The sequence below is a fragment of the Tamandua tetradactyla genome, chromosome X, assembly GCF_023851605.1.
Source record: "Tamandua tetradactyla isolate mTamTet1 chromosome X, mTamTet1.pri, whole genome shotgun sequence".
Lineage (NCBI taxonomy): Eukaryota > Metazoa > Chordata > Mammalia > Pilosa > Myrmecophagidae > Tamandua > Tamandua tetradactyla.
The window spans coordinates 142,150,959-142,175,928 of record NC_135353.1 but is presented as its reverse complement, the minus strand read 5'-3'; the positions used below and the strand labels follow the sequence as shown (position 1 = coordinate 142,175,928).

The 24,970-nt window shown below is 39.0% G+C and overlaps 1 protein-coding gene across 9 annotated transcripts in view; it reads right to left on the bottom strand.

Annotated features, from left to right (window-relative positions):
- DMD (dystrophin) overlaps positions 1–24,970 on the bottom strand; it is a 2,428,671-nt gene that overhangs the window by 510,651 nt on the left and 1,893,050 nt on the right. For all 9 annotated transcript variants that reach the window (XM_077145121.1, XM_077145123.1, XM_077145120.1 and 6 more), the window contains one exon: positions 17,023–17,177. In XM_077145121.1, the coding sequence (XP_077001236.1) occupies positions 17,023–17,177 (155 nt within the window). The remainder of the gene's footprint in view (positions 1–17,022; positions 17,178–24,970) is intronic.

Below are 24,970 nucleotides of genomic sequence, written 5' to 3'. Positions count from 1 at the left end.
TTTTTTCCAATAAGCATAGAGGACGACACTGTATCTATGTGACACCAGGCTCATCTCTATTATATGGTTTGAAACCTTTTCTCCTCTGACTGCCTAGGAGAAGAAATAATAAAGGAAATTTTTGTGCCCTTAATTCCCTCACTCATGGTACCTTTCCATCCAGACCAAGGCAGTTTGCACACACTACAGGGAAGCAAGGGGACCACGGCAAAGTAGCCACACTTCATGGCAAAACCCCCGCTGGCCGTGCTAGAGATCTGCTCAGAAAAAAGCTCCTTCATGTGCCATCTTTTAAGCAGATGACAGCAGAGGCTCACAAGGGAAATATGCAGAGCAGACAAAGCAGAGTCTAGAAAAGTAGAAAGATACTGAGCAGCAGCAGAACTGGAAATGCATGAACATTCCAGAAGGGGCTGAGATGCCACGAATTTTGCGACCGCAGGGGATGGGGCCATATGTGGGCGGGGACAGATATATAAGACCCGATTTAGGGCCAGATACCAGAGGAAACAAACGCACAAAACAATAGGGCAGTAGGCTGCGGTGGAGACAGAAAGGAAAAAGAACGGAGGCAGTTAGGGATAGAGGCACAGGGCAAATGTGTTCCTGTCCCTAACAAGAGAGAGGGGGCACAGTGAGTGCGAAATTACTCTGAGTAATTTCTGAGTCTGATTACTCCTGAACCCCCCTATTCAGCCAAAGCTGGGCATTTCCTCCAAGATACCACACAATGAACGCCCTTAGTTCACGGATATCCTTAGAAGAGAACTATAAGCACAGTTAGAGTACTATTTCATTTGTACAGAATTTGGGATGAATTTTTAGTCTGGTACCGTATGCAACTTTTAATCATTATTCAGAAAAGGAGAGGTGCTGAATAGACACTATTATATATATAACATCATCTAAGTTAACGTTCCCCCCAGTTTTTATGATCTGCATTATTGATGGAAAAGATGCTAATACAAGTCAATGAATTAGTTGATGCATTTTTGCCTTGGGATTAGGGAATCATCTGAGTAATATAAGCAACATTTCCGTAGGTTCTGTTCTCCTATAAAACCCAAAGTTCAAATTTTCTATTGTCAGAGTAATTAAATCCTTAAAGAGTTATTTTTGACCTTTAAGAATAAAACTACGCTCATGTAAGTCAACATTCTTCAAAACAAACTAGAAAAAGTATATATTCACCTTTTTTAAAAAGTATAAATTCACCTTTTTTTCTATCATGAAATTATTAAACGTTTTAGTAAAATTTGGCAAAATCATCAGAAATGAATTTTAGCAATAAAGTCCACATACTGAAATTCACCCTCTGTATTTTTTTTTTTGTTGTTCCAAATTCTAGTAGCAATAGCCAACTCGCAAGGGAGCTGAAATAGGAATCCATTGTGTAACTACTACTTTTAAATTACAGATATTGAGTTCAAAAGCATCCGGTTCATTCTTGTGCTGTCACGATTTTTCCAAATAGAAAATACTCTTTACATGGGATCCCTTAATTTAAATAAGACCCTTAATGTCAATCATGTGATTTGCTTTAGTTGGTTTCCCGGTAAATGCTATGGGCCACATCACTGTTGGAATAGCCTTTCAAAAACCCACACAAGGAGGTGCAAGGGTAGTTCGGTGGTAAAATTCTCACCTGCCATGCAGGAGATCCGGGTTCAATTCCCGACCCATGCATTTCCCCCAAGCAAAACAAACAAACGAAAAAGCACCCAAACAAAAAATTTAATGAGTGGTGCTGCAATAACGCGATACTCACATGGAAAAAGAATGAAATGGGACCCCTGCCATACAGCATAGAAAAATCAAACAAAACAAAACTTACAAGGTGGCCATGGAATAATGTGGTCACTTCTCTATTAATATTAGTCCACAGAACCCCAGTCAGGAGTTAATCCCCAGTGAATGGGATTAAAAAAAACCATTTATCCAATGCTTCATTTTTCTCAATTTTCTCTAACAGTTCAGTGAGTGGAAAGGATTAAAGTTTGCCAGCAAGAGCCGGGGCAAGGGGAGAGGCCAGTTTATAAGACAGCTGCCATACGTTTTACTGGGAACTATCCTTGATGATGACCTGAAAGCTGAATTGACACAGGATGAAAGCGCCCATCTTGGAAAGAATGACTGGGCTTCTGAGTTTGATCTGACCATCCGTTCGCTTCCTGGGGTAAATCAAGTTATTGAATTTAATTTCAAAACTGTTCCGGGTGATTACTTAGGAAATCACTGCCTCCACCAGTAACCCTCTGGAGCTGAGCTCAACTCTTGGGCTTCCCTGCTGTAATGACAGACTGGAGAGTCTACGTTATTGCCACACCTCGCCTCTCCTGGAGAAAGCCCCACGTGTCACTCACACACTCTCCTTCCTGGGGAAATGATATTGGCCCTCTACAAAGAAAAGGTGAGGGGCTTTGTGGATAAAACGTATTTTCTCTTTTTTCCTTTCTTATTTACAACATTTGAACCATATATAACTGGGTCCCAGAGCTGAGTTTAATAATTACTTTATTGTTAAGTAGCTTGAGTTCTTGGAGGGAAAAAAATGGCATTCTCTGTAGGTTAGGTAGTCCATTTATTACATGCACTGTAAAAACTGAGTGTTTCTGATAGGCAAATACAGTTTTGATTTATCAACTTGAAAATATGGACGTCATAATTTTTCTCCTCTGATCACGTCTTTCCCAGAGCATATATATATTTTAAAAGTAGTTCTTCAAACTTCTCTTTTAGCTTGCTAAAACTGCCGAAATGCAATATACCAGAAAGGAGTTGGCTTTTTATGATGGAAATTTATTAACTTACAAGCTTATAGTTCTGAGGCCATGAAAATGTCAAAATCAAGGCATCAAATGGTGATGCTTTCTCCCCAAGGAACGGTACTGATATCTTTAGTTCCTCTGCCACATGGCACATGCTGATCCTTCTCTCCTGGGTTTCGGTGCCTTCACTTCTGGCTTTTCTCTCTCAGCTTCTCTTGGGCTTTTTTCCTGTGCCTTCTGTCTTTCATCTTCTTATAAAGGACTCCAGTAAGAGGGATTAAGACCCCCCTAGACCATGTCTTAACTGAAACAACCTAATCAAAAGGTCCCACCCACAACAGATCTACACCCACAGGAATGGATTAAGTTTTAAGAACATGATCTTTTCTGGGGTATGTAACAGTTTCAACCCACGACAACTTCCAACATATGATAAAGTTACAGTTATTTCAACCTTCATAAAAAAGATGTCATAATAATAGTACTGGTGTAGCTTTGGTGTTATGAGAAATAAATTGCACCCTTATTCTGTTAGTGGAGCAAATGCTACAGTAATAGTTTTAGATAAATACGCAATAGTAATTCTAGAGGGATATGTAAAAAGAATGTTAGTCACACCTCAACACAGTGTGACTAAATACAGGATTCTATAGATTCCTCCATTAAATTCTAACGGTGTTTAGAATTCTTCCAATAAGTGTTGGAAGTAAGAAAAGCTGATATTGATAGACTATTTTGCCTCTCTCAGAGAACAAAGAGATTCTTGAACTTTCTTAGAATGTGGATTCACAAGCATATAAACAAGGAGAATTTTGCTTACTATCCCCAGCACCTATTGCAGTACCTGGTACAGCGGATGTGCTTAATTGGCACCGAGGCAATTAATCAGCAAATGGCAACTATACATCAGTATCAGTCTTGTCCCCCTAGATACTTTCATTGCATAGTAACTGGATTAGCACACTTATAACTTGCACTGGTTGAGTCTGAGTTGCTTCTTTAACATGAGAATCTTACAAGGTCTACCAGATAATTCATTTTCCAAAGCAAAATTTGATAAAACTTTGAACTCGGATAAAAAAAGACAGAGAGACTTGCTTTCCCAGGAAGAATGGCAAATGCTTGCTTAGATGCTCTCTCTGAGCCTCAGGGATGCTGGCAAAGACAGAGAAGAGGTAAAAACTCTTCAAAATATTAAAAAGTAACAAGTCACCTTAATGAATAAATTCTCAACGAATTATGGACCTCAATAACAAATACATGGTGCTGCCATGTAAACAGAATGAAGCAAAAAGCAAGAAAAAGAAGAAGGTCTGATAATAAATATAAGAAATTCTGTGTCAGAATTAACTTAAGCTGGCTTTTTGAGCTTGAGAAAGTCACAGACTCTCTGTGCCTCAGTGTCCCTATCTGAGTTATAAAGATCTCAATCTTTAAATTGGCAACCCAGATTCAAATAAGTTAATTCAGATCCACAAAATGTTATGTTTACTTAGAAATGTGGGCTAGCAAATTGTGAAGATCTCTGTTCACTTATTGGCCATTTGGTAAGCAAGGCATACTCTAAATAGAAGAACCCAGCCTGAGCATGATACCCCACCTTTCAGTTAAGGCTTGGAGTCAACAGTGCATCCCAAGCACTGGTTTGGCAGAAGCCTTTAAAACTCTGCTAGAAAAACAACAACAACAACAACAACAAACACAACTCTGCTAGAACTTTGAACTTCAACTCCGGTTCTGCTGATTGCTCTATTGAAGAGCCCAGCCTCTCCTCAGAGCAGAGAAGCTCTATCCATCAGAATGGTTGCCAAGTGGGATGGGTGAGCCAGGCTCACTCCACGTGGGAAGGATATGGAGTTTGATTCACATACACCAAGTACTTGGCTGGGCTTCTGGAATTGCTTACCTGCCGGAATAAATGTTTCTGTCACCAGAAGCAATGAGACTAAAAGTCATCATTAGCAGGATGCAGATTATACATTTTGTGTGTGTGTATGTGTGTGGGGGGGGGAGTTATAAGAGCTAGTCCCGAACTATTAAAACATTGACAGGGATGAAATATGAAGGAGTGTCAGGGGAGTTTATATGTTTCAGAGTAAAAGAAAAAAAAAGTCATGAGTCAAATATGCTGTGCCAGAGTTCAAACAATCAATCAGTCTCTCTTACTCTCTCACACATACATCTATCCATCCATCCATCCATCTATCTAATAATCTATGTATGAATATTCCCACAAAAAATGCTTAAACCTGAACAGAATATGAAGTGAGAATAATAGCCTAGGCAATAATAAAAAAGATGTTTCAATAGAGTCAAAGGCAGAATAACACAACTTCCCTTGGTTAGTATAACAAATTTAGAGGCTTATGTCCAAGCAAAGAGATGATTCAATGGTACTTGAGGTACCATTCAGGTAACCCCAGGTTAGAAGATCTGCACACAATGGTCTGGCCCATTTCGGTGCTATTTTAGCTTACAAATGTCTACTCTGCACATGCTTAGTGCATAGTATTGGGTCAGATGCTAGAGTGTCATGTAAGATTTGCCTTGAGGAACTGGTTTCAAGGTCAAAGTTTTGAAAGAGATGCATACTAGAGGGACTACACCTCCTTCTCCAAGCATCCCAGAACACACATACTTTGGTGAGTCACGATGCAGATAGTATAACAAAGGATCTCACTAGTGCTACAGGAAATAAATTTGTTTACCATGATTGAAACTGCTATTACCTAGGCTTTATTTTATTTTTTTCACACAGAACCCTTTCAGGAGTTAACATTTATTAAGACACAATGGAACTAGTGTTGGCAGAACATCATATGGAAACAGAATACTACTCCAGAAGAGTATCTGACGGTGATCAGAATACTAATGACATGCGTCCACCTGAGGCTTAACATCATTACACCATATGACTATGAAGGCATCATCCAACTTATGCTGACTACTTCCACAACCTTCCAAGGCAGTCTGTTCTGGTTCCAACTTTGGATCGCTTCATCCACAAAATCCCTCTGTCTACTAAGATGTAATGTAAGTTCTTAGAACTAGATTGCAAGCTTGAATTTATCCCGCCTCAGATGCCTCTGCGTTTCTTTTCAACTGCCCATAACATTGTGTGTGTGTGTGTGTGTGTGTGTGTGTGTGAGTGGGTGGGGGGGAGAGGGAGGCAGAGCTATGTTATTATAACTACAATCCCTATGTTATGTCACCCTAATCTGCATGCCTTGGATGGCCGTAGTGCTTCTCCCTCTCTCCAATCCTGCCTTCCATGCTTCCTTTCACGTGTATCTCACTCTTCAAAGGACCCTTCAGCACATGACTCTCCATTTCAGGGTCTGTTCCTAGGGATCCCAGTCTAAGTCAGCTGGATTTTGTTCTAATTTTACTTTTCTTTTGAACCCAAGTATAGCATCTTACATTTACATTTCATCTTTCGATATTTAGCCTACACCACTCCAATTTGTTGAAATCTTCTTGGCTCGTGATCCTTTTGTCCACTGTATTTGCTATTTCTCCCTGTTTTGTGTCACTGGCAAATTTGATAAGAATGTTATCTATGTCTTCATCCAAGTCACTGATGAAAATATTGAAGAAGACAGGGCTGAGATTAGATTACTGTGAAAAGCTGCCAGAGACCGCCTTCCAAGTTGATTTGAGTCCATTAAACAGCAACGAAAGGAGCATAGGCCTCAGAATCACAGATTTGGGTTGAAACACCAGCTTTATCTAAGCAGAGGTCAACAACAGCTGGACTCACAGCCAAAGTGAACAATGCCATTTTCGCATCTCTAGGTTAATGGACAACTGAGGTGCTATTTACATATTACATATTAATAAATCACATCTCACTAAGAAAAAACAAAAATCAATTCTTATATATCATATTTGTTTCAGGATGAACATTGTGCTTGGTCATTCCACGGAGGGTTCATTTTTTTTAAATACTATTTTTTTAATGTTGTGAAGAAATAAAAATTGAAGTTCAATAGCTAGCACGATTTGAGTAGGGAGATCTAAAACACAATCACTACAGAAGCAAAACACTACCTCCTTAGCAAATGTGTGAGTAGCCATAAATCTACGTGTGTAGATTACAATCTCCAAAGAGGCCTGGATTAGGTCTGTCTTACTTTCTTCAAATGCTCTGTGGCACGAAGATACAGGCTGGGCATAGATTAATGTAATGAGAATTATAATTAGGGATTTGATGAAGCTAAGTGCAAGGCCGAATTTTAGGAGATATTTAAAATACACAACCTTGGTTTTGAATTGGGAATTGATTTCCTGGTTAATTTAAATACTTTTCATCTCTTTGGGTGAATGGTGATGATAAACCAAATGGTCAGAGCACAAAAGTTTTGCTGGAGGCATGGGGGTATTGCTTTTGTTTCTGGCTACTCAGTAAGTCACCATACACCTTGGGGAATTACTTCCCCGCCCCCCCCCCCCCATGTTTTTTCTTGAAAAGACAACACCTGGCCATCACCTTCCTAATGAAAATTTGGGGTTGTTTGAAAGGGGGGAAAATGCTGTCTGGAACTGCTTTCAACTGCTAACAAACTAAGATTAAATAAAATATCTTTTATTTACATAACTGTGATAAAACGAATTGCTAAAAAACGTTATGGGTGGGCCACGGTGGCTCAGCAGGCAGAGTTCTCTCCTGTCCTTCCGGAGACCCAGGTTCAATACCCGGTGCCTGCCCATGCCAAAAATTAAAATAATGTTACTTTTTTTTTTAATTTGTTCAAATGTTCCCTAAAAAGTAAGAAATGTTCTCTAATAAGTAAGAAATATTTTATATTAGGAAAAAAAGTTAGTTCAAACTATAGACAAAGCTTTCAAACATAGCACAACAATAGGTGAAATGTCAAAATAGAAAATCAAAAAGGCACAGTCTAGGTTCAGAAACAAGAGAAATAGCTCTGTGGGTCAGAAAAGGCAGAGAAACACAAACTGGGGAGGCAGGGCTGAAGCCACAGGGCTGCTGGGCTCGAGAAACCCAAAATGCTCTATGTAAAGCAAGACACTTGAGCCAGGTTCTTGCTCCAGTGAGCCAGGGATGATAATAGGTTTTTCCGACTGGAGAAATGGGGCTGCAAAAATATCTACTACTGATCACCACCTAGAACTGTTTACATGACTTTTTTTTTTTAAGTAGAAACATTTAAGTTCTACACAACTCACCGATACATGTCCTGCATAATTTTTAATATAAACAATGCATTTGAATGAAATGATTGGTGGAATGAAAATAAAACCTTATTATAGGTTAAACAAAGCCAAAAGATCCCCAAAAGATAAGACTGCAAAAATGGTACAAATAAAAATTGCATGCCAAAAGTAACGATTATATCCATTTATTACAATAAATCAACTTTCTAAAAACTAAATGCCAACTGATTTCTATATTTTATGGAATACTTTGAAGAACTCTCTTTGAGAAGGCTACTGATACAAGAAAGAGAGCAAATATTGGTCAGTAACATAGCAGATAACGTTGTTAACATTAATGGTTCAACTAAATCAAGTGAGGAAAACTTTCTTCCATTTGATTTACAGCCAGTCCCTTCAAGCTGGAAGCATCCTAATTACTGCAAAGGAGATGACCCAAAACGAAGCAGGCAGTTACCACCAAGAATCTTTCCAATTCATATGGATCATATGGACATTCCCTGACCCAGACCCTCAATGTTTTACACTATAGAGATTTTATTATCCTTTTGCAGGATGGGGAGATTTCTTATGCCTCATTATCAGCTGGGAAGATTGGGTTTCACATGGGAATGCCATGTGACTGTATATACAAACCTCTCCCGAAGAGCCAAAAGAAACTTTTTCATACTTCTCACAAAGAAGCATACCTAAAGGAGTTGCTAATAGACTGGATATTTTAATGTACTAAATCCTTGTAGTTCCTTAAGATGGGCTGGGAGGTATGAGATATTCTGCATGGGAGAGGAGTAAAAATAGGTTACTCTAAAATGAGAGAGTTAAACTGCGGACTTTCGGGTCATTTGTAGTTTTAATATTTATGACTATAATAGGCTACAAATGTTTCACAAGCAGCCTCCAACTTAATAAGAGGCTGTACTTTAAATGCCTTATTAGCTTCAAATCACATTATTTTATATAGCTTTGTAAAGAAGGATTTTATAAAACTTAACAGTAGCTAACTTTTCTTATGTAAAGGAGGATTTTATAAAACTTAACAGTAGCTAACTTGTCTTATGTAAAGGAGGATTTTATAAAACTTAACAGTAGCTAACTTGTCTTATGTAAAGAAGGATTTTATAAAACTTAACAGTAGCTAACTTTTCTTGCCTAATTTAGCTATTTACATGTATTTTAGCTTCTGAATGATAGAAATATCTAGCAAAAGCATTTGTGTCATTTTATATTCACTGCTATGCATTTGGTGTGAGTTAAGGATTGTGAAGGAAAGAGTTATGGGCCCCATCAGGCTAAGAAAAACAACTCGGGACCTTCCGGGGCAGTTATCTGCCTCTCGCAACCCCCCATGACTCCTTGCACCAGAAATGCTTGTTGTGAAAATGATCGTTATCTGCTTCTTGCATGAAGCAACACCTGTGACCCATGCTCAACCCCCACCCCCCTCCTCCTCCCCCTTAAAAGCTTCCCCAAACCCAGGCTCGGGGCTCTCTATTCCTGCGTGTTCAGTGAGCCCCACACATGTGTGGTAAATAAACCCCTTGCGTGTTGCATGAGAGAACGTCTCTTGGAGTCCTCCTTTGCGTGGCAAAACTCCCGAATTCTTACAGCTTCAAGGGCAGAAAATCTTCATTCTTTAAATATTTGGAAATAATCCAAAGCCATTCTGTACCTGATTTGTGATTGTTTAATTTAATTCAGCAAACAATTACTGTGTGCAATTATTAAGCAAACTCAAGGTGTGGCTATAAAATAATACAACAGCCTTTTGGTAATCAAAAAACAGTCCCCAAGCAGTTTCAGAAAATGAATTCAAAAACTGTTTTGAGAAAGAACAGCATGCATGGATAATGTATAAGACTCTTCTGAAAGTTGCATGTCTGCCCCTCTCCTAAATAAATAAAATGACATCCAAGCAAAAATTCATTTGCTATTTGCTTTCCTCTCTTATAAAAGCTTTATTACTATTATTATTATTACTTTCAGAAAAATTGGGGTGCGTTTTTAGGGGTACAGCACATACATAAATATCATCCATCAGGTCTCAGGAGGAAAATAAAAGTGTGCTGGGGGCAAAGGAAAACCAGTAGGTTGATTCTAAGGAAAATAACTCGGGGGCCAGCATGGAAGTCAAATGAGTGTAGAGACTTGATGGCTGGGGGCACTGAGAAAAGGTGGCCACAATCTCCCAGGCAAAAGGAGAAGAGGCTTTAGGCTAAGGAGGTAATAAGAGGGATGTAGAAAAGGGGATAGTTTCTAGAGCATTTAAGAAAAATTGATAACATAGATATAACAAAAATATTGCTATTTTAACCATTTTTAAGTGGCATTAATTACATTTACAATGTTATGCTACCATCACCATCATCCATTACCAAAATTTCTGTATCAACTCAAGCAGGAACTCTACCCCTTAAGCAAAAACTCCCTAGCCCCAGGTAACACCTAATCTAATTCCTGTCTCTACGAATTTGCTGATTCTAGATATCATATATAAGTAGAATCATACAGTTTTTGTCTTTTTGCATCTGGCTTCTTTTACTGAGCATCATCATCTTAAGGTTAATCCATATTTCAGTACATATCAGAACTTCATTCCTTTTTATGGTTGAATGCTATTTGCTTGCGTGGATATACCACATTTTGCTTATCCAGTTATCTGTTGAAGGGCATCTGAGTTACCTCCATCTTTCGGTTATTGGGATAGTGTTGCTATGAATTCTAGAGTAATTTCTGAAGCAGAATTTACAGGATTTGGAAGACTACTTAATAAATGTGTCAGCAGAGTGAGGAAGTGAGAAGGTAGGAAAAGTAGGAGGTAATTCTTCAGTTTCCAGTTTTAGAGACAATTAAGCTAGGCAATCAAACAATACCAAAGTCTAGCAAGTATCATTTTAGGGGAAGACGGAGATTAAAGACTCGGGAGTTGTATGAATGGCAGTTAAAGCCAACACACAAATCTACTAACAAATGTGCACAGAGAAAGAGAGGAGAGAATTAAGAATGGAACACCAGCATTTAAGGGGTACAGAGAGGAGGAAGAACCTACACTGGTGGTTGTGGCATCTCTCAAATTTCTATCTCTAGCGACTACCATTCTCCAGTACTTGAGATTTATATATCCAGCCATCTACCATAGTTGGATGTCTAATACACATTTTAAATATAGTATGTCTGTATCTTCCACTCAAAACAAGTTGCTCCCAGACCCTTCTCCATTTCAGTAAATGAAAGCCTCATCTTCTAGGTGCTCAGGCTAAAAACCCTGTAATATACCTTGACTCCTCTCCATCTTTCATATCAGATTTGAATCCATTATTTAAAAAAAAAAATCTCAGACTCTAGTCTCAAAATAGAGTAGAAGAAACCAACCACTTCTCACTACTTGCACCTCTCCCATTCTGGTTGACAACTATAGTCATCTCTCAAATGAATTATGGCAACAAGTCTCCAATGGTCTCAATGCCTCTGTCCTTCCTGCCCATTAATCCATAAGAGAGTAGCTAGATTAAGTCAAAGCATGCTCCTTTTCTCCTCAAAACCTTCCAATGGCTCCTATCTCACTCAGAGTAAAAGCTAACGTCTGTAGAGTGGCCTACGAGAACCTGTGTAATCAGATTCCTGGTACTTCTCTGAACTCCTCACCGACTACACTCCTGCTTGCTCCCTCTGCCACACTGGGCCTCTTAAGGTTTCTCCAACATGCCAGGCAAACTCCTGCCTCAGAGCATTTCTACTCATCATGACCATCCTGGAAGGTTTTTCTTCCAGTTTTCTACAAGCTCATGTCCTCGGCTCCTTAAGGCTTTGCTTAAATGTCACACTTTCAGTGAAGACTTTCTTGACCATGATATTTAAATGGCAGCACTTCTCTCTCACCACGCACACACACATATTCTCAGCTCCCTTTCCTCTTTATGTTTCTTCATTGCACTACCTTCATCTGACACCATATTTTTAAGGTTTTTATTTTTATCTTCCACCAACTCCTTCCCCTAAATATAAGCTTCACAAGGGTAGGAATTTTCTTCTGTGTTGTTCAGCACTGTATACCTATTGCCAAGAACTGAGCTGACCTAACTAACACATCCTTAGGACCAAAATATTGAATGCGTGAATAAATTCTTACGATGTTGATAACAGATGATATTTGCTGAGCTCTTACTATGTGCCAGGCATTATGTGAAAAACTTTACTATATGACTACAGAAATAGAATGAAAAGGGAATATTGTTTTGGAAACCAATAAAGGGAAAGTTTCAACTAACAGAGATGTTCAACAGGACCAAGGTTTAAATGAAGAGATAAAAATAGGGCAATTACAATGTTATCCCCAAGTTACAGACAAGGGAATTGAGGCTCAGTACGGTTAAATGACTTGCCCAAGGCCAGATGAGTGGCAAACGCATACAAACATTTATGCATACACACATACTTTCATACAGGTATGTACATAGGTGGGTATACACATGAATACATGCTAAATCCTTTCTAGAATCTAGAGGGATTTTTCAGGTATCTGGGGGCTTAGGTGAGGAACTTCTAGCCATATCAAGCCCTCTGGTACTAGGACCACCCCCCCACCCCACGCCGGCTACAGACAGTGCAGAGTTAATTCTCCTTTCTTGTTAAAGGGTGATCCTGGAATAGAAAAAAGGAAATGAAATCTCATGACAGAGCCATCATAAAGTCATAAGGCAGATGGCAGTCCTTGAAATCTAATCCTTAGCGGCTTCTCACAATAATTTGCAATATCACATCTAATATGATCTTATTCACAAATTCATATCTATTCACAGAAATTGGAGTGAAAGAAATGAAAGTTGCATATATACAACATTTCTGGCTTGATATGTTAACATGGACGATTAAGGAATATGATCAAGAAAAAAAATTTATTTTCCTATCTAGATCACAATGATGATCCACATTGATATGAGTTTTTAAACTGCAGAATATACTAGGGAAGCAACCTTTCCTTCTTTCTATGAATGATAGATTAGTTACTTTTAAGCATACGTTTGTTTATATCTAGCTATATACAAATGGTTAATAAGAAAGGTCCTGTCAAAAGCTAGTATAAAATCTGAAGACTCCTCTGACCTATTAGTAAACTTAAGCTATACTCTAAAATACAAAATTAGTCTACTTTTGTTTCTGACGATGGCTTAAAATGTCAGCCTGCCCCAGTATATATCAAAATTAAGTTTTTCCAAGTTACATTTTTTACATCTTATTTAACATTTAACAACTTAAAACTTAACTGAAGATTTTATTGCTTTAAATAGGCTTCGAACTGTACAAAAACTTTCAATAGATTTATCTGTATTATTCAAAGTTTCATTGTAGGCAGTAAATTAGTGTTCAGTAGTAAGTGATGTCGAACTTGAACGGTAAGAAATGGTGTAAGGAATATCTGCAACAGAGTGCCTCCTATCTAGAAAGTCTTAGCTACAGATTTTTTCCCCCAAAGATACGAGATCTTTTTCTCCATAACCCACTATCAATATTATTCATCTTTCCTTTTAAAATTGAGTTTATAGGATTAACAATAAAAGTAAAAGTGTGTGTATCCTGCCATAGCTGCTGTTTTTGAGACTTCAATCGCCAGAAAATGGAGGGATAGAAGAAATAAGGTAGAAACAAAGAAATGGTCTAAAATGAAATGCTTTTTATTTATGAAACTTGGCAATAGTTCTTTTTGGAGTGATATAGTACACAATTGTTATAAACGGACCCTGAATTGCTTAGTGGAATATAGGCAAAGCTGATCTAGGACAGCACTGTCAATAGAGCCTTCTGTTATGATGGAAATGTTCTCCCTTGTGCTGCCCATAGGGTGTGGTCATTAGTTACATGTGATCCTTGAGCAAGTGAAAGGTGACTGGTGGAACTAAGGCACTGAATTTTCAACTTTACTCAATTATAATTAATCTAACAGTAAATAGTCACATGTGGCTACGGTTACCTTACCAGATGGTACAAGTGTAGAATATGACGATGATGTTGCTTCACTTCTGAGTTTAGCTGGGTAACATATTGGACAAAGTGTCAAAACAGGAGAGATCACCTAAAGAGTTTTCTTGTTCTTTATCTACCTAGCACAAGAACTATATGAATGTGAAATAAGAGAAGCCAAAGCCAAAGCATTGTTTACATTCAAATGTAAATAATATCCCTAGCCAACGGAGAATCCAGCTCTTCTCCTGACCTCTCACCCTAACCAGAGCAACCCAGAAGCCAAGTGGCCCACTGTTATCTAAATTCTATTCCACTTTTCAATGATTTGGCTGATTACCTCTCCAGGGAATGGAATGCTGTCCAGGTATGGCAGGGCAATTTAGCAGTTTACTCTTTCGCATGCCCTTTGTGGCAGACATTCTCTATTACTAGCCCAAACTCAATTCCTAGGTACTACAGATAGTTATGTGGCACAGAGCAGGCCCTGAAGTTCCTGGGAAGGCCTCCACTTCACTGATAAAAGCACTGCCCTTTCCCCTTCTCCCTACCTGAACCTACATGTACTAAGAGAAAAGCCAAGGAGAACATGGAGACATCAGGGCTGACCTTGCTGGGCCACTGAGTCAACGTCCAAATAGCAACAGATAAGCCAATAAAGGCTTCAAAAATGGGACGAGGGTAAGCTACATCAATATACTGCATTTTTAAAAAGCCCATGGTGGTTTCCACGTAGAGAATGGGTAGGAACTAAGAAGACTAGAGGGAAGTAAACCAGTTAGGTAAGTGATGTGGTCATTCAGGCAAGAGACAATAGTTGGGGAGTAGGGACAGAGGTAAATGACTGGATTTAAAAGCTCTTTAGGAAGTAAATTGCTTTGTGATAGCTTAGTATAGGGGTGTGGATTGTAGAGGAAAGGGTCAAGCAAAATACCCACGCTTCCAGGTTGGACAGATGTATGGGTAGTGGCAATGGTCACTAGCACAGGGATGACAGGAAGAGAAGTAAGTTGCATTTGGAGAAAGGCTGGAGGAGGGCAAAGATGAGTTCAGTTTTGAACCCATTCAGTTTGAAGTTCCTGTGGGACATTAAGATGGACACGAAGCAGTAGGTTACTCAGGGCTGAAGCTCAAAAGAGCATCCTTAGCTGGAAATATAGATTAAGTAGTAATTAGCAAAATGAAACTACACAAGTGGATGAGTTTTTACAAGTGAGTAAAGTGAATATGTAAAGTGAGATAAGAGCAGGAGAGAACTTTGGAGGCATGAGTCAGAATGAGCTTGGTGAATGGTAGATTCTGTATGGACTAGTGAAAAGTAAGTTGGCTTCTAAAATCATACTCTACTCTATCCACTTGAGAGTAAGTAACATTTCCTTTAGTTAATAGGTTTTAAATGAGAAAATAAAGAAATATAAACTGGAAGCCATTCCCCTGAAGAATCCAAAGATTTTAAGGAAGTAATAAAACATGAGAGGGCTGTTTGGGGGCATTAAGGAACATGTGGAGACAGGGATTTTCCAGAACAGCCTACTAAAGCCATAGTTACATACCATGGACAAGCTTTCCTCTTCAACTCTTCTTAGCTGAAATCCCTTGAATGCAACAAATTGATTTCTGATCTTAATTTGCTTTCCCAAAGAGGCTTCTCTTAGAGAAGTATGCGTTTCCCATGGAGATCTAACTACTGACATTGACACCAATTGATCCCATATGAACAAGCCTTCTCAAGCCTAACCTGCCCGTGTTTAACTGAACAAACAGATAACAGATCTAGACTCACTGCAGAAAGTCCAAACCTGTCTACTGAGAAGAGACAGTAATTTTTAAAATGTTTTCCAAGTATCAGTCCCCTGTTCAAGCTCTCCCTCTCTCCACCAGGGCCCTTCCGATAAGGTCCCAGATAGAACTCTCGAAATTCAGGTTGAACCTCCTCTCCAGGGCCATCTGAACAGCTGCTGCCTGGAATTTAGGACTAGATCTTCTCTGTTCCCCATGTTTCCCAGCTCAAACCAAGCTTCACAGGAGTTTTCATTCTTCAATCTCAACTCAGGTTCAAGATTTACTTGGTCTCTCAATTTCCATGCATCAATGGCTCATTACTCCTAAGAGTTCCTGCTCATAGTTCAAAATCCACCCTTCCCCTGCCCCTGCTTTTCCTTGATGGCAGCCTTTTCTCTTAATAAAGGCTATATGACAGATTTCTTTAATAATTCATATCATCTTCTGGAGCACACTTACCTTTCATTGTGGTCTTCTTCATCACTCTACATGTACTGTTTTTGCCCTTATTTTCTGATGCATCTCAAAATGAGTACCCAACAACCCTTAACTTACCACAGCATGCACAAGGCATTTCTACATTATGCAAAGGGAATCATTCAACAGATATTTCCCAGCTTCCTAATAGATATCCAAAGCACTGGCTCAGGATATGGCAAAGTCTCTGCCCTCATGGAGGTTAGACTAATGTGGAAGACGAACATTAAGTGATTAGTTACATGATTAATGCCCTTACTTATAATTGGAATAAGGGCTAATGAAAGAAAAGCACAAAGGGTTTAAAAGAGTGGATAATAGGGAGACTGGACCTAGTTTGAGGAGATAGTTTCTCTAAGAGCTGTTAATTGCCACAAATATAAGATGGCAAATGAAGTTTTTAGTCATATTACCCGATACTGATTTTCCCACTGGGTGTGGGGAGTGAGATACAGTGATGGTACCATGGACAGCTATAACTCTACCATGGAGCCCACACTGACTTCCTTGTCAGATTAAGGACAAGGGAGCACGTACCATGATGGAATAGAAAGATATTTCTCTGGATAGAGTTCTCAAAGCAGACCGATAAATGGCTCTTCTACTACAAATTATTCATTTCATCCCCCCAATCTCCTGGTTATGCCACTAGCTTTGTGATCGTGTGCAAACCACTTCATCTCACCAGATCTCAGGTTCTTCATTTTTAAAATAAGAGGACTGAGTTTAGTTAGCATTTGTCATCTCAGATCCTCCTAAGACCTGGACTAGCAAGATTGGGAAAACAAATCTGCATTGTCCATTCAGCATCACCATTTCATCATTTGAGCAGACGATAGCTTAAAGATAATATAGTTCATACCTTTTGTGAATGCTTCCCCAGGAGGCATTGAGGTTCTCCGTTATCATGTTCACTTTTCTGGTATCATCTGTAGAATAATCCCGGAGAAGTTTCAGTGCCAAGTCATTGGCCACATCTACATTTATCTGCCACTGGCGGAGGTCTTTGGCCAACTGCTGTAGATGTGTATAGAAAGGAGAGTCAACGTCATTTTTTCCCCCTGAAATCTCGACTTCGAGTTTCTCAAAATGATTCACAAATACCTTCTGAGTCCTCAGGTTAGAAGATGTCTACCCAGTTACTTTTAACTTAACGGATGATTTAGTCAATCTCGGCAGTAGAAACTAACCCCCTTTTCATTCCAAAACTTCAAATGCAGAATCGTAAGCAGCAGTCTGGATAAGGCATTTCAATTCAGCAGCAATTAATTGGACATAAACTGGGCTTAATTGTTTTTTTTTATCATGGGAGAAAGAAAACTATCAAAAAATAAGCTTCCATATAATTGTTGAGAATGTAACGTACTCCAAAATGTGAACACAAATATTTATCTCATGTATTTCTTTTCCTCTTCGTTAACGTGTTGAATTGTTTATGTAATTAGTGCCATCTACTGGATCTGACTAAAATTGCATATAGAAAATACTGAACAATTAAAAAGCTGTGCTGTTATTTTAGTTAAGAACTTTTCCCTAAGGATCAGTTTATTCATGACTTTTTTTTAACATAGGACTTTAAAATTAGAATAAGAATTCAAACGCAAGTTTCATGCTAATTTATGTACTCTTCTTGGTCTTTGGCAGCTGAGTATTATCAACCTACCCATTTGATCACATTTCAAAGGAAGAAGTAGGTTTATCTGGAGGCATACGGGCTTGAAATTTCTGTTAAACACATCTGCAAGAACATAGAGGAGCTTTCTAAGGCATTAATATAATATTAAATTGCCAAGATAATTGCATCCAATTCAACACGGTGAGATAAGCCATTGATAAATGGGCAGAGAAATAGGGGCAGATGATTCAAACAAGAGAGATAAAACAAAAAAGTGTTATTTTTAAAAAAAAGAACAAAGTTAATCATCAAGTAATAAAGGCATAGCGCATTAAATCAGGAAGATTGACATCAGTTAAACTAACCAAAAATAAAACTCAAAGCTAAAACAGACTGTGGTAAGGCTAACACATTCATGTATCTCTGCTGGGAACAGTGCTACCATATCAGGACAATTTGGCAAGAACTATCAAGTGCTCTACAAAATGCTTATTCTGCTTGACTCAGTAATCTCACTCCTAATAAAATATTTAAAAGAAGAGAAATGTACATTCATTAACTAAAACTGTAAAAAAAAAAAGTAAGAAAGAATTTCAGTGTTTAACGAGGGCATGTTAAAATAACAATACAGCAAGCCACTGGTCTAATATGTAGTAAATGTACACAGAAATCTTGGATGAAAAACAGGACCCAATTTTCATTTATGCTGTGTTTTTATCTCTCTAAGAGTACAGTCATATACTAGAAGGAGAACAGAAGAAAATGAAAGTCATTGATTGTTTCTAAAAGGAATCATTTTTTATTTAATTTTTTCATGCTAATATGATATTTAGAAAAGAAAAATCAAACACGAATACTTTCAGCACTGTTTCCGTGTGTTTGGTTGGATTCCTATTCCTTGAAAACATATAAATCTGTATATAATCCGGCATTTCTCAGTTAACTAGAACATCCTATTTCAGAATTACACTAAACAATAACACTTACCGCATATCACAAACAACCCCGGTTACCAGCTAGTACCAAGTGGCTAAAGCCTAATACCACCAGCTTTGGCTAAGAAAGTAGACTGTCTTAAGGCATCCAGCCTAACTGCTGCTACTACAAAGCACTAAAAATTTATTCTTGTGGAATGCCTGCCTTTCTTTCTGTACTCTTTTTATCAAGCCCTCCAGCCCCCAGTCTCCACTTTTCAGCTCCACCCACCTGGTTTGCCCTTTCTAGAAATTTCCTGAGGTACAAAATTACCTTGCCTTCTCTTCCCCTCCCCACTCAGGCCAAATCTGCAGTGAGAACAGTAATGTATACTGAGATGTGAATGACCAATGGATCTTTTCCTGTCTAGAGAGTAATATTTGCATTTTAAAAGAATAGTTTATTAACCCTCTCAATTAAATCTCTAATTGGTAGTATAAGAATCCCCCAAAATAAGACTAATACCTAGGCTACCTTCTTCCAAGGCAATTTCTCTTTAAGAATGATGCAGTTGTTAAAGGAGTACAAACCATAAATAAAAATTTTAATGAATGTAAAATCATTTATTTTGCCTGAGCAAGGAAAATAATCTCGGAAGCCAACCCTCACTTATGGATTGCCGTTTGAGAAGTCTAACAATAAGGGGACACCCTTTTTAGTTCTCATCTACAGACCATAAAAAATACATATAACTAAAAGCATAAGTTGAAAAGTCTGCCAGAATTTCCCAAAATCTCTGAAGAAAGTAGCAAGCTAGAGTTAAATTAGAGACATCATAGTGAAACAGTAGCAAGGCTTGACTTCAAACCTGGGCTCTTTGATAGACTTTAATGCTTGAAAGGCAAAAATGCTCATGCATATAATTTTCTCCGAATCTGTATTCACACGGAAAGTGAGATTTGTATACCTAAGGAAATTTTCACTGAGTGCTAACCCTCACTGAATATTGCCCAGGTTTTGCAAGGATGCAGGGCTGTAAAGCAAAACTTTCCACTGATTTTTGGGCTAACACTGAGGGGGCCAAGGGTCTTATCTGAACTCAAAGGTGCTCAGTGGCAGCTTTCCTTTCTCCTTTCTAAAGACATTCACCATCACAGCCCGGTCTCCAGGTTGCCCTTCCCTCTAAGGTAGCACTCGACACAAGCATCATTCACACTAGAAACCCTGAGCAGCTTGGCCCACCGCTGTGAAAGTGACTACCGGGAGAACTCCAGACCACAAAACGGATTGTAAATTCGTAAAAAAACAACAGAATTCACACACGCCCCTTTTCTTTCTGAATTCCATTTACAACCGCGGCCGCTACGGGGAATAGTTTGTGTGCTGATCACGGTGTGCAAAGACATTTAAAATACCACGAGCACTAGCCTATATCAAAAAGGATGATTCTGTGTGTGTGTATGTGTGCGTTTTCTATGAAGAACATAAAATGTCAAACCCCCCAAAGATTGTGGCTCCACCCATGAAAGAAATATTTCACGTTGAAACGTAATACGATGCTGCAAGCATGCACTTGGTATTTGTACACAGTGTTTTAGGAAGAAAAAAAAAACGATTTGGGGCTACAAGATGATCCCGAAGTAAATTTGAGATGCTTAAATGTCAATTTTTTTTTTCCGTTTCAATGTTTGTCTCTGTCTTTTTTTTTTTTATTTGGAAGAAATTTATTTTTTTTTTAGAGATATTGGCCCTACATGGGAGAAGAGAGGGGAGGAAGAGAAGGGGCAGGTGGAAGTCTGGGCACAAGAAGGAGACTAGAGTTAGGTTCAAACCTTGGCTTGATCACTTATTACATAAGTGGCAAATGGGAAAGTTAATTAGGCTTTCTGTGCCTCAGTTTCCTCCTTCGTTAGATAGGCATAATAGCATCTGCCTTGGAAGGGTATTGCAAGGATTAATTTAGAAAATCCAGGGAGAACACTTAGAACAGTGTCTGGCACACCCAAAGTACTGAATAAATACCAGCTATAATCATTATTGTCATCGTCATTATTATTACTACTATCGTTACTATTGTTTAATGAATCACACTATATCCATCACAGAAAGAGCCCCCAATGAATGCAAGCAAGGGGTCACTGTCTCACAGCAGTGGTCTACAAATGCAGCAGCTCTAAAAGGTTCCCTTTGATTTTTAGAAGATACAAGTGAGTGCTAGACCTATGACTAAAAATTTAAAGTTGAATACCATTGAAGGTTTCTTATAAAATGTGTTTTTGGATATTCACCTATAAGTGAAATTATTTTTGGTGAACTACATTTTTTTTTTCAGTGTAGTTTTATTTTTTTAAAATTTTTTTATTAATCAAAAAAAAGAAAAGAAATTAACACAACATTTAGAAATCATTCCATTCTACACATGCACTCAGTAATTCTTAGTATCATCACATAGATGTATGATCATCATTTCTTAGTACATTTGCATCGATTTAGGAAAAGAACTAGCAAAACAGCAGAAAAAGATATAGAATGTTAATATAGAGAAGAGAATTAAAATAATAATACTAATTATATATATATATATAAAGGAAAAAGAAAAAAAACAAAAACAAAAGATACAAACACACAAACAAACAAACAAAAAACCGTATTTCAGGTGCAGCTTCATTCAGTGTTCCAACCTAGTTACATTACACTTAGGTATTATTGTGCTGTCCATTTTTGAGTTTTGTATCTAGTCCTGTTGCACAGTCTGTATCCCTTCAGCTCCAATTACCCATTATCTTACCCTGTTTCTAACTCCTGCTGGTCTCTGTTACCAATGATATATTCCAAGCTGATTCTCGAATGTCAGTTCACATCAGTGGGACCATACAGTATTTCTCCTTTAGTTTTTGGCTAGACTCACTCAGCATAATGTTCTCTAGGTCCATCCATGTTATTACATGCTTCATAAGTTTAGTCTGTCTTAAAGCTGCATAATATTCCATCGTATGTATATACCACAGTTTGTTTAGCCACTCGTCTGTTGATGAACATTTTGGCTGTTTCAATCTCTTTGCAATTGTAGATAATGCTGCTATAAACACTGGTGTGCAAATGTCCGTCTGTGTCTTTGCCCTTAAGTCCCTTGAGTAGATACCAAGCAGTGGTATTGCTGGGTCGTAATCCATTCTGCCATTCTATATCTTTTGATTGGGAAATTCAGTCCATTAACTTTTAGTATTATTACTGTTTGGATAATATTTTCCTCTACCATTTTGGCTTTTGTATTATATATATCATATCTGATTTTCCTTCTTTCTACACTTTACTCCATACCTCTCTCTTCTGTCTTTTCGTATCTGACTCTAGTGCTCCCTTTAGTATTTCTTGCAGAGCTGGTCTCTTGGTCACAAATTCTCTCAGTGACTTTTTGTCTATAAATATTTTAATTTCTCCTTCATTTTTGAAGGACAATTTTGCTGGATATAGGAGTCTTGGTTGGCAGTTTTTCTCTTCTAGTAATTTAAATATATCATCCCACTGTCTTCTAGCTTCCATGGTTTCTGCTGAGAAATCTACACATAGTCTTATTGGGTTTCCCTTGTATGTGACAGATTGTTTTTCTCTTGCTGCTTTCAAGATTCTCTCTTTCTCTTTGACCTCTGACATTCTAACTAGTAAGTGTCTTGGAGATCGCCTATTTGGGTCTATTCTCTTTGGGGTGCGCTGCACTTCTTGGATCTGCAAATTTAGGTCTTTCATAAGAGTTGGGAAATTTTCAGTGATAATTTCTTCCATTAGTTTTTCTCCTCCTTTTCCCTTCTCTTCTCTTTCTGGGACACCCACAACACGTATATTTGTGCGCTTCATATTGTCATTCAGTTCCCTGATCCCCTGCTCAAGTTTTTCCATTCTTTTCCCTATAGTTTCTGTTTCTTTTTGGAATTCAGATGTTCCATCCTCCAGTTCACTAATTGTAGCTTCTGTCTCTTTAGATCTACCATTGTAGGTATCCATTGTTTTTTCCATTTTTTCTTCTTTGTCCTTCACTCCCATAAGTTCTGTGATTTGTTTTTTCAGATTTTCTATTTCTTCTTTTTGTTCAGCCCATGTCTTCTTCATGTCCTCCCTCAATTTATTGATTTGGTTTTTGAAGAGTTTTTCCATTTCTGTTCGTATATTCAGCATTAGTTGTCTCAGCTCCTGTATCTCATTTGAACTATTGGTTTGTTCCTTTGACTGGGCCATATCTTCAATTTTCCGAGCGTGATCCATTATTTTCTGCTGGTGTCTGGGCATTTGATCAGATTTCCCTGGGTGTGGGACCCAGCTGGTTGAAAGCTTTTTCTGTGAAATCTCTGGGCTCTGTTTTTCTTTTCCTGCCCAGTAGGTGGCGCTCGTGGCGCTCGTCTGTCTGCACGGCAGTCGCCCGGGAAACCGCGCGTGGAGGCGGGGGTTGCTGGCCGCCGCGGCTTGGGAGAGTGCCGGTCCTAATTGCCCAGCTGGCCTGAAACGCCAAGCGTGACGGGAGGGCCCCGCTATCCAACGTTTCCAGTCAGACCGGGGAGCCACGTGCATGGAGGGGACCCCATTCGCCAGCCGCCCCGGCCGGGAAAATGCGCGCCCCTCGGGTATCTCACCGCAGCAGATTCTCCCTGCCCGTTCAGCTGTTCCAGAATGGGGTACGCTGTCTTTTTGGTCTCTGTCGTGACTCCGGGAGCTGTTTCGTATTGTTTCTGTTTCTTTAGTTGCTTTTCTGGAGGAGGAACTAAGACCCACGTGTCTTACTAAGCCGCCATCTTCTCCGGAAGTCGTGAACTACATTTTTAATGACCATGACTCAAAGGAACTTCATGAAAAGGGGTGCAGAGTAGTGGGGAGGCTTTAGCCCAGGAAGCCTCCCTTGACCATTGTCTTATGGTTTGATCTTAAAGAAGCTACTAACTTCAATGAGTCCCAGTTTTGTCATCTGTAAAATAGGATGGGGTCATTTACTCTGCCTATGCCTTAGGCTTGTCGTGAGATATCAAACTCCAAATCAAACTGCCTGGAAAATTATCAAACAGGATTATAAAATATTTGGGGCAACAATTATATATATTGGGTTTATCTCGCTTTGCCTAGGATAATGTGTTAGCATCCGTAGACTAAGAAATACAAAATAACTTAGCTCTGTGAGCTAACAGCAAAGAGTTTCTTAGCTCTTACACCCAATCTCTGCCCATCTCAGTATTGTAGATGGGCTAACCCCTGTAGGGGTTCAGAATTTCCCAGGATCTCTTGCTACTGGCTGGCTTCTATCAGGGTTAGGCCACTGAGAGGCACTGGTGGGACATTGGAGAGCAGGAAATAAAGTTTATCCCCTTTTTTATCTGGGCAGTGTCTTCTTTGCATCTCCAGTTCACTGTCCGCTAGACAGCCCTTCCCTCCATAGTTCCAGGACCTGCTGTGGGCAGCTTCCACAGGGCAGGGTCAGCACCCAAAGGCTCTGGCTTCTGGGCTTTGATGATATCACCTCCTCCTGTTGACCCTCCAGTTCTTGGGAGTAGTAACAGCGTCCTGATGTTTCTAAACTCAGGTGATCTAATTATCCCCTCTTGGGCTTCTCGGCATTTCCATTATTCATCTATCCAATCTTCTATATCAAATCCCCTCCATTTAAAATATGTCGTTCAGTTTCCAGACTGGACTGTGACTGATACAAACTGGAAGAAACCTCACAGCAAATGACCCTGCTTACAATTCCACAGGGGAAACTGAATATATCAAGTATAAAATTCATCAAAGATGTGATTTTATGTCTTGTCTTCTTCTCTCCAGTCTCAGAGGAAGAGGTGACCTTTTTGCTATTGGAAGCCAATTCCTCCATCTGGGCACCCATCTATTCTGGAAACCTCCTCTGTGTACTTACTCCCTCTTTTCCTCTTTTTGTGTGTGTGTTTAACCTCTTGCCTCTCTGCAGGACCCTTCTCCACAGGCTTCAGACATGTGTGCCTCTCCCGTCTTTACAAACTAAACAACAACAACAAGAACAAAACTCTTTCCCTTCAAAGTCAAGCTCCTAAGAAGGCAAATATTCAGTCACTGCTTCAACTTGATTGCAATCCAGACACTCTACAATTCATCAAAATCAGGCTTGTGCTATTAACATTCCACTGAAACTTACACTGACAGAAGTCACTGTGGCAGATTGAATTATTGGCCCTGATTCTTTATCGCACCCTGTATCCATGCCCTCTGCTATGAAACTTTGAAGTTCTACTTACAAAAGGCGGTGTTGACTTCCCTGCATTGG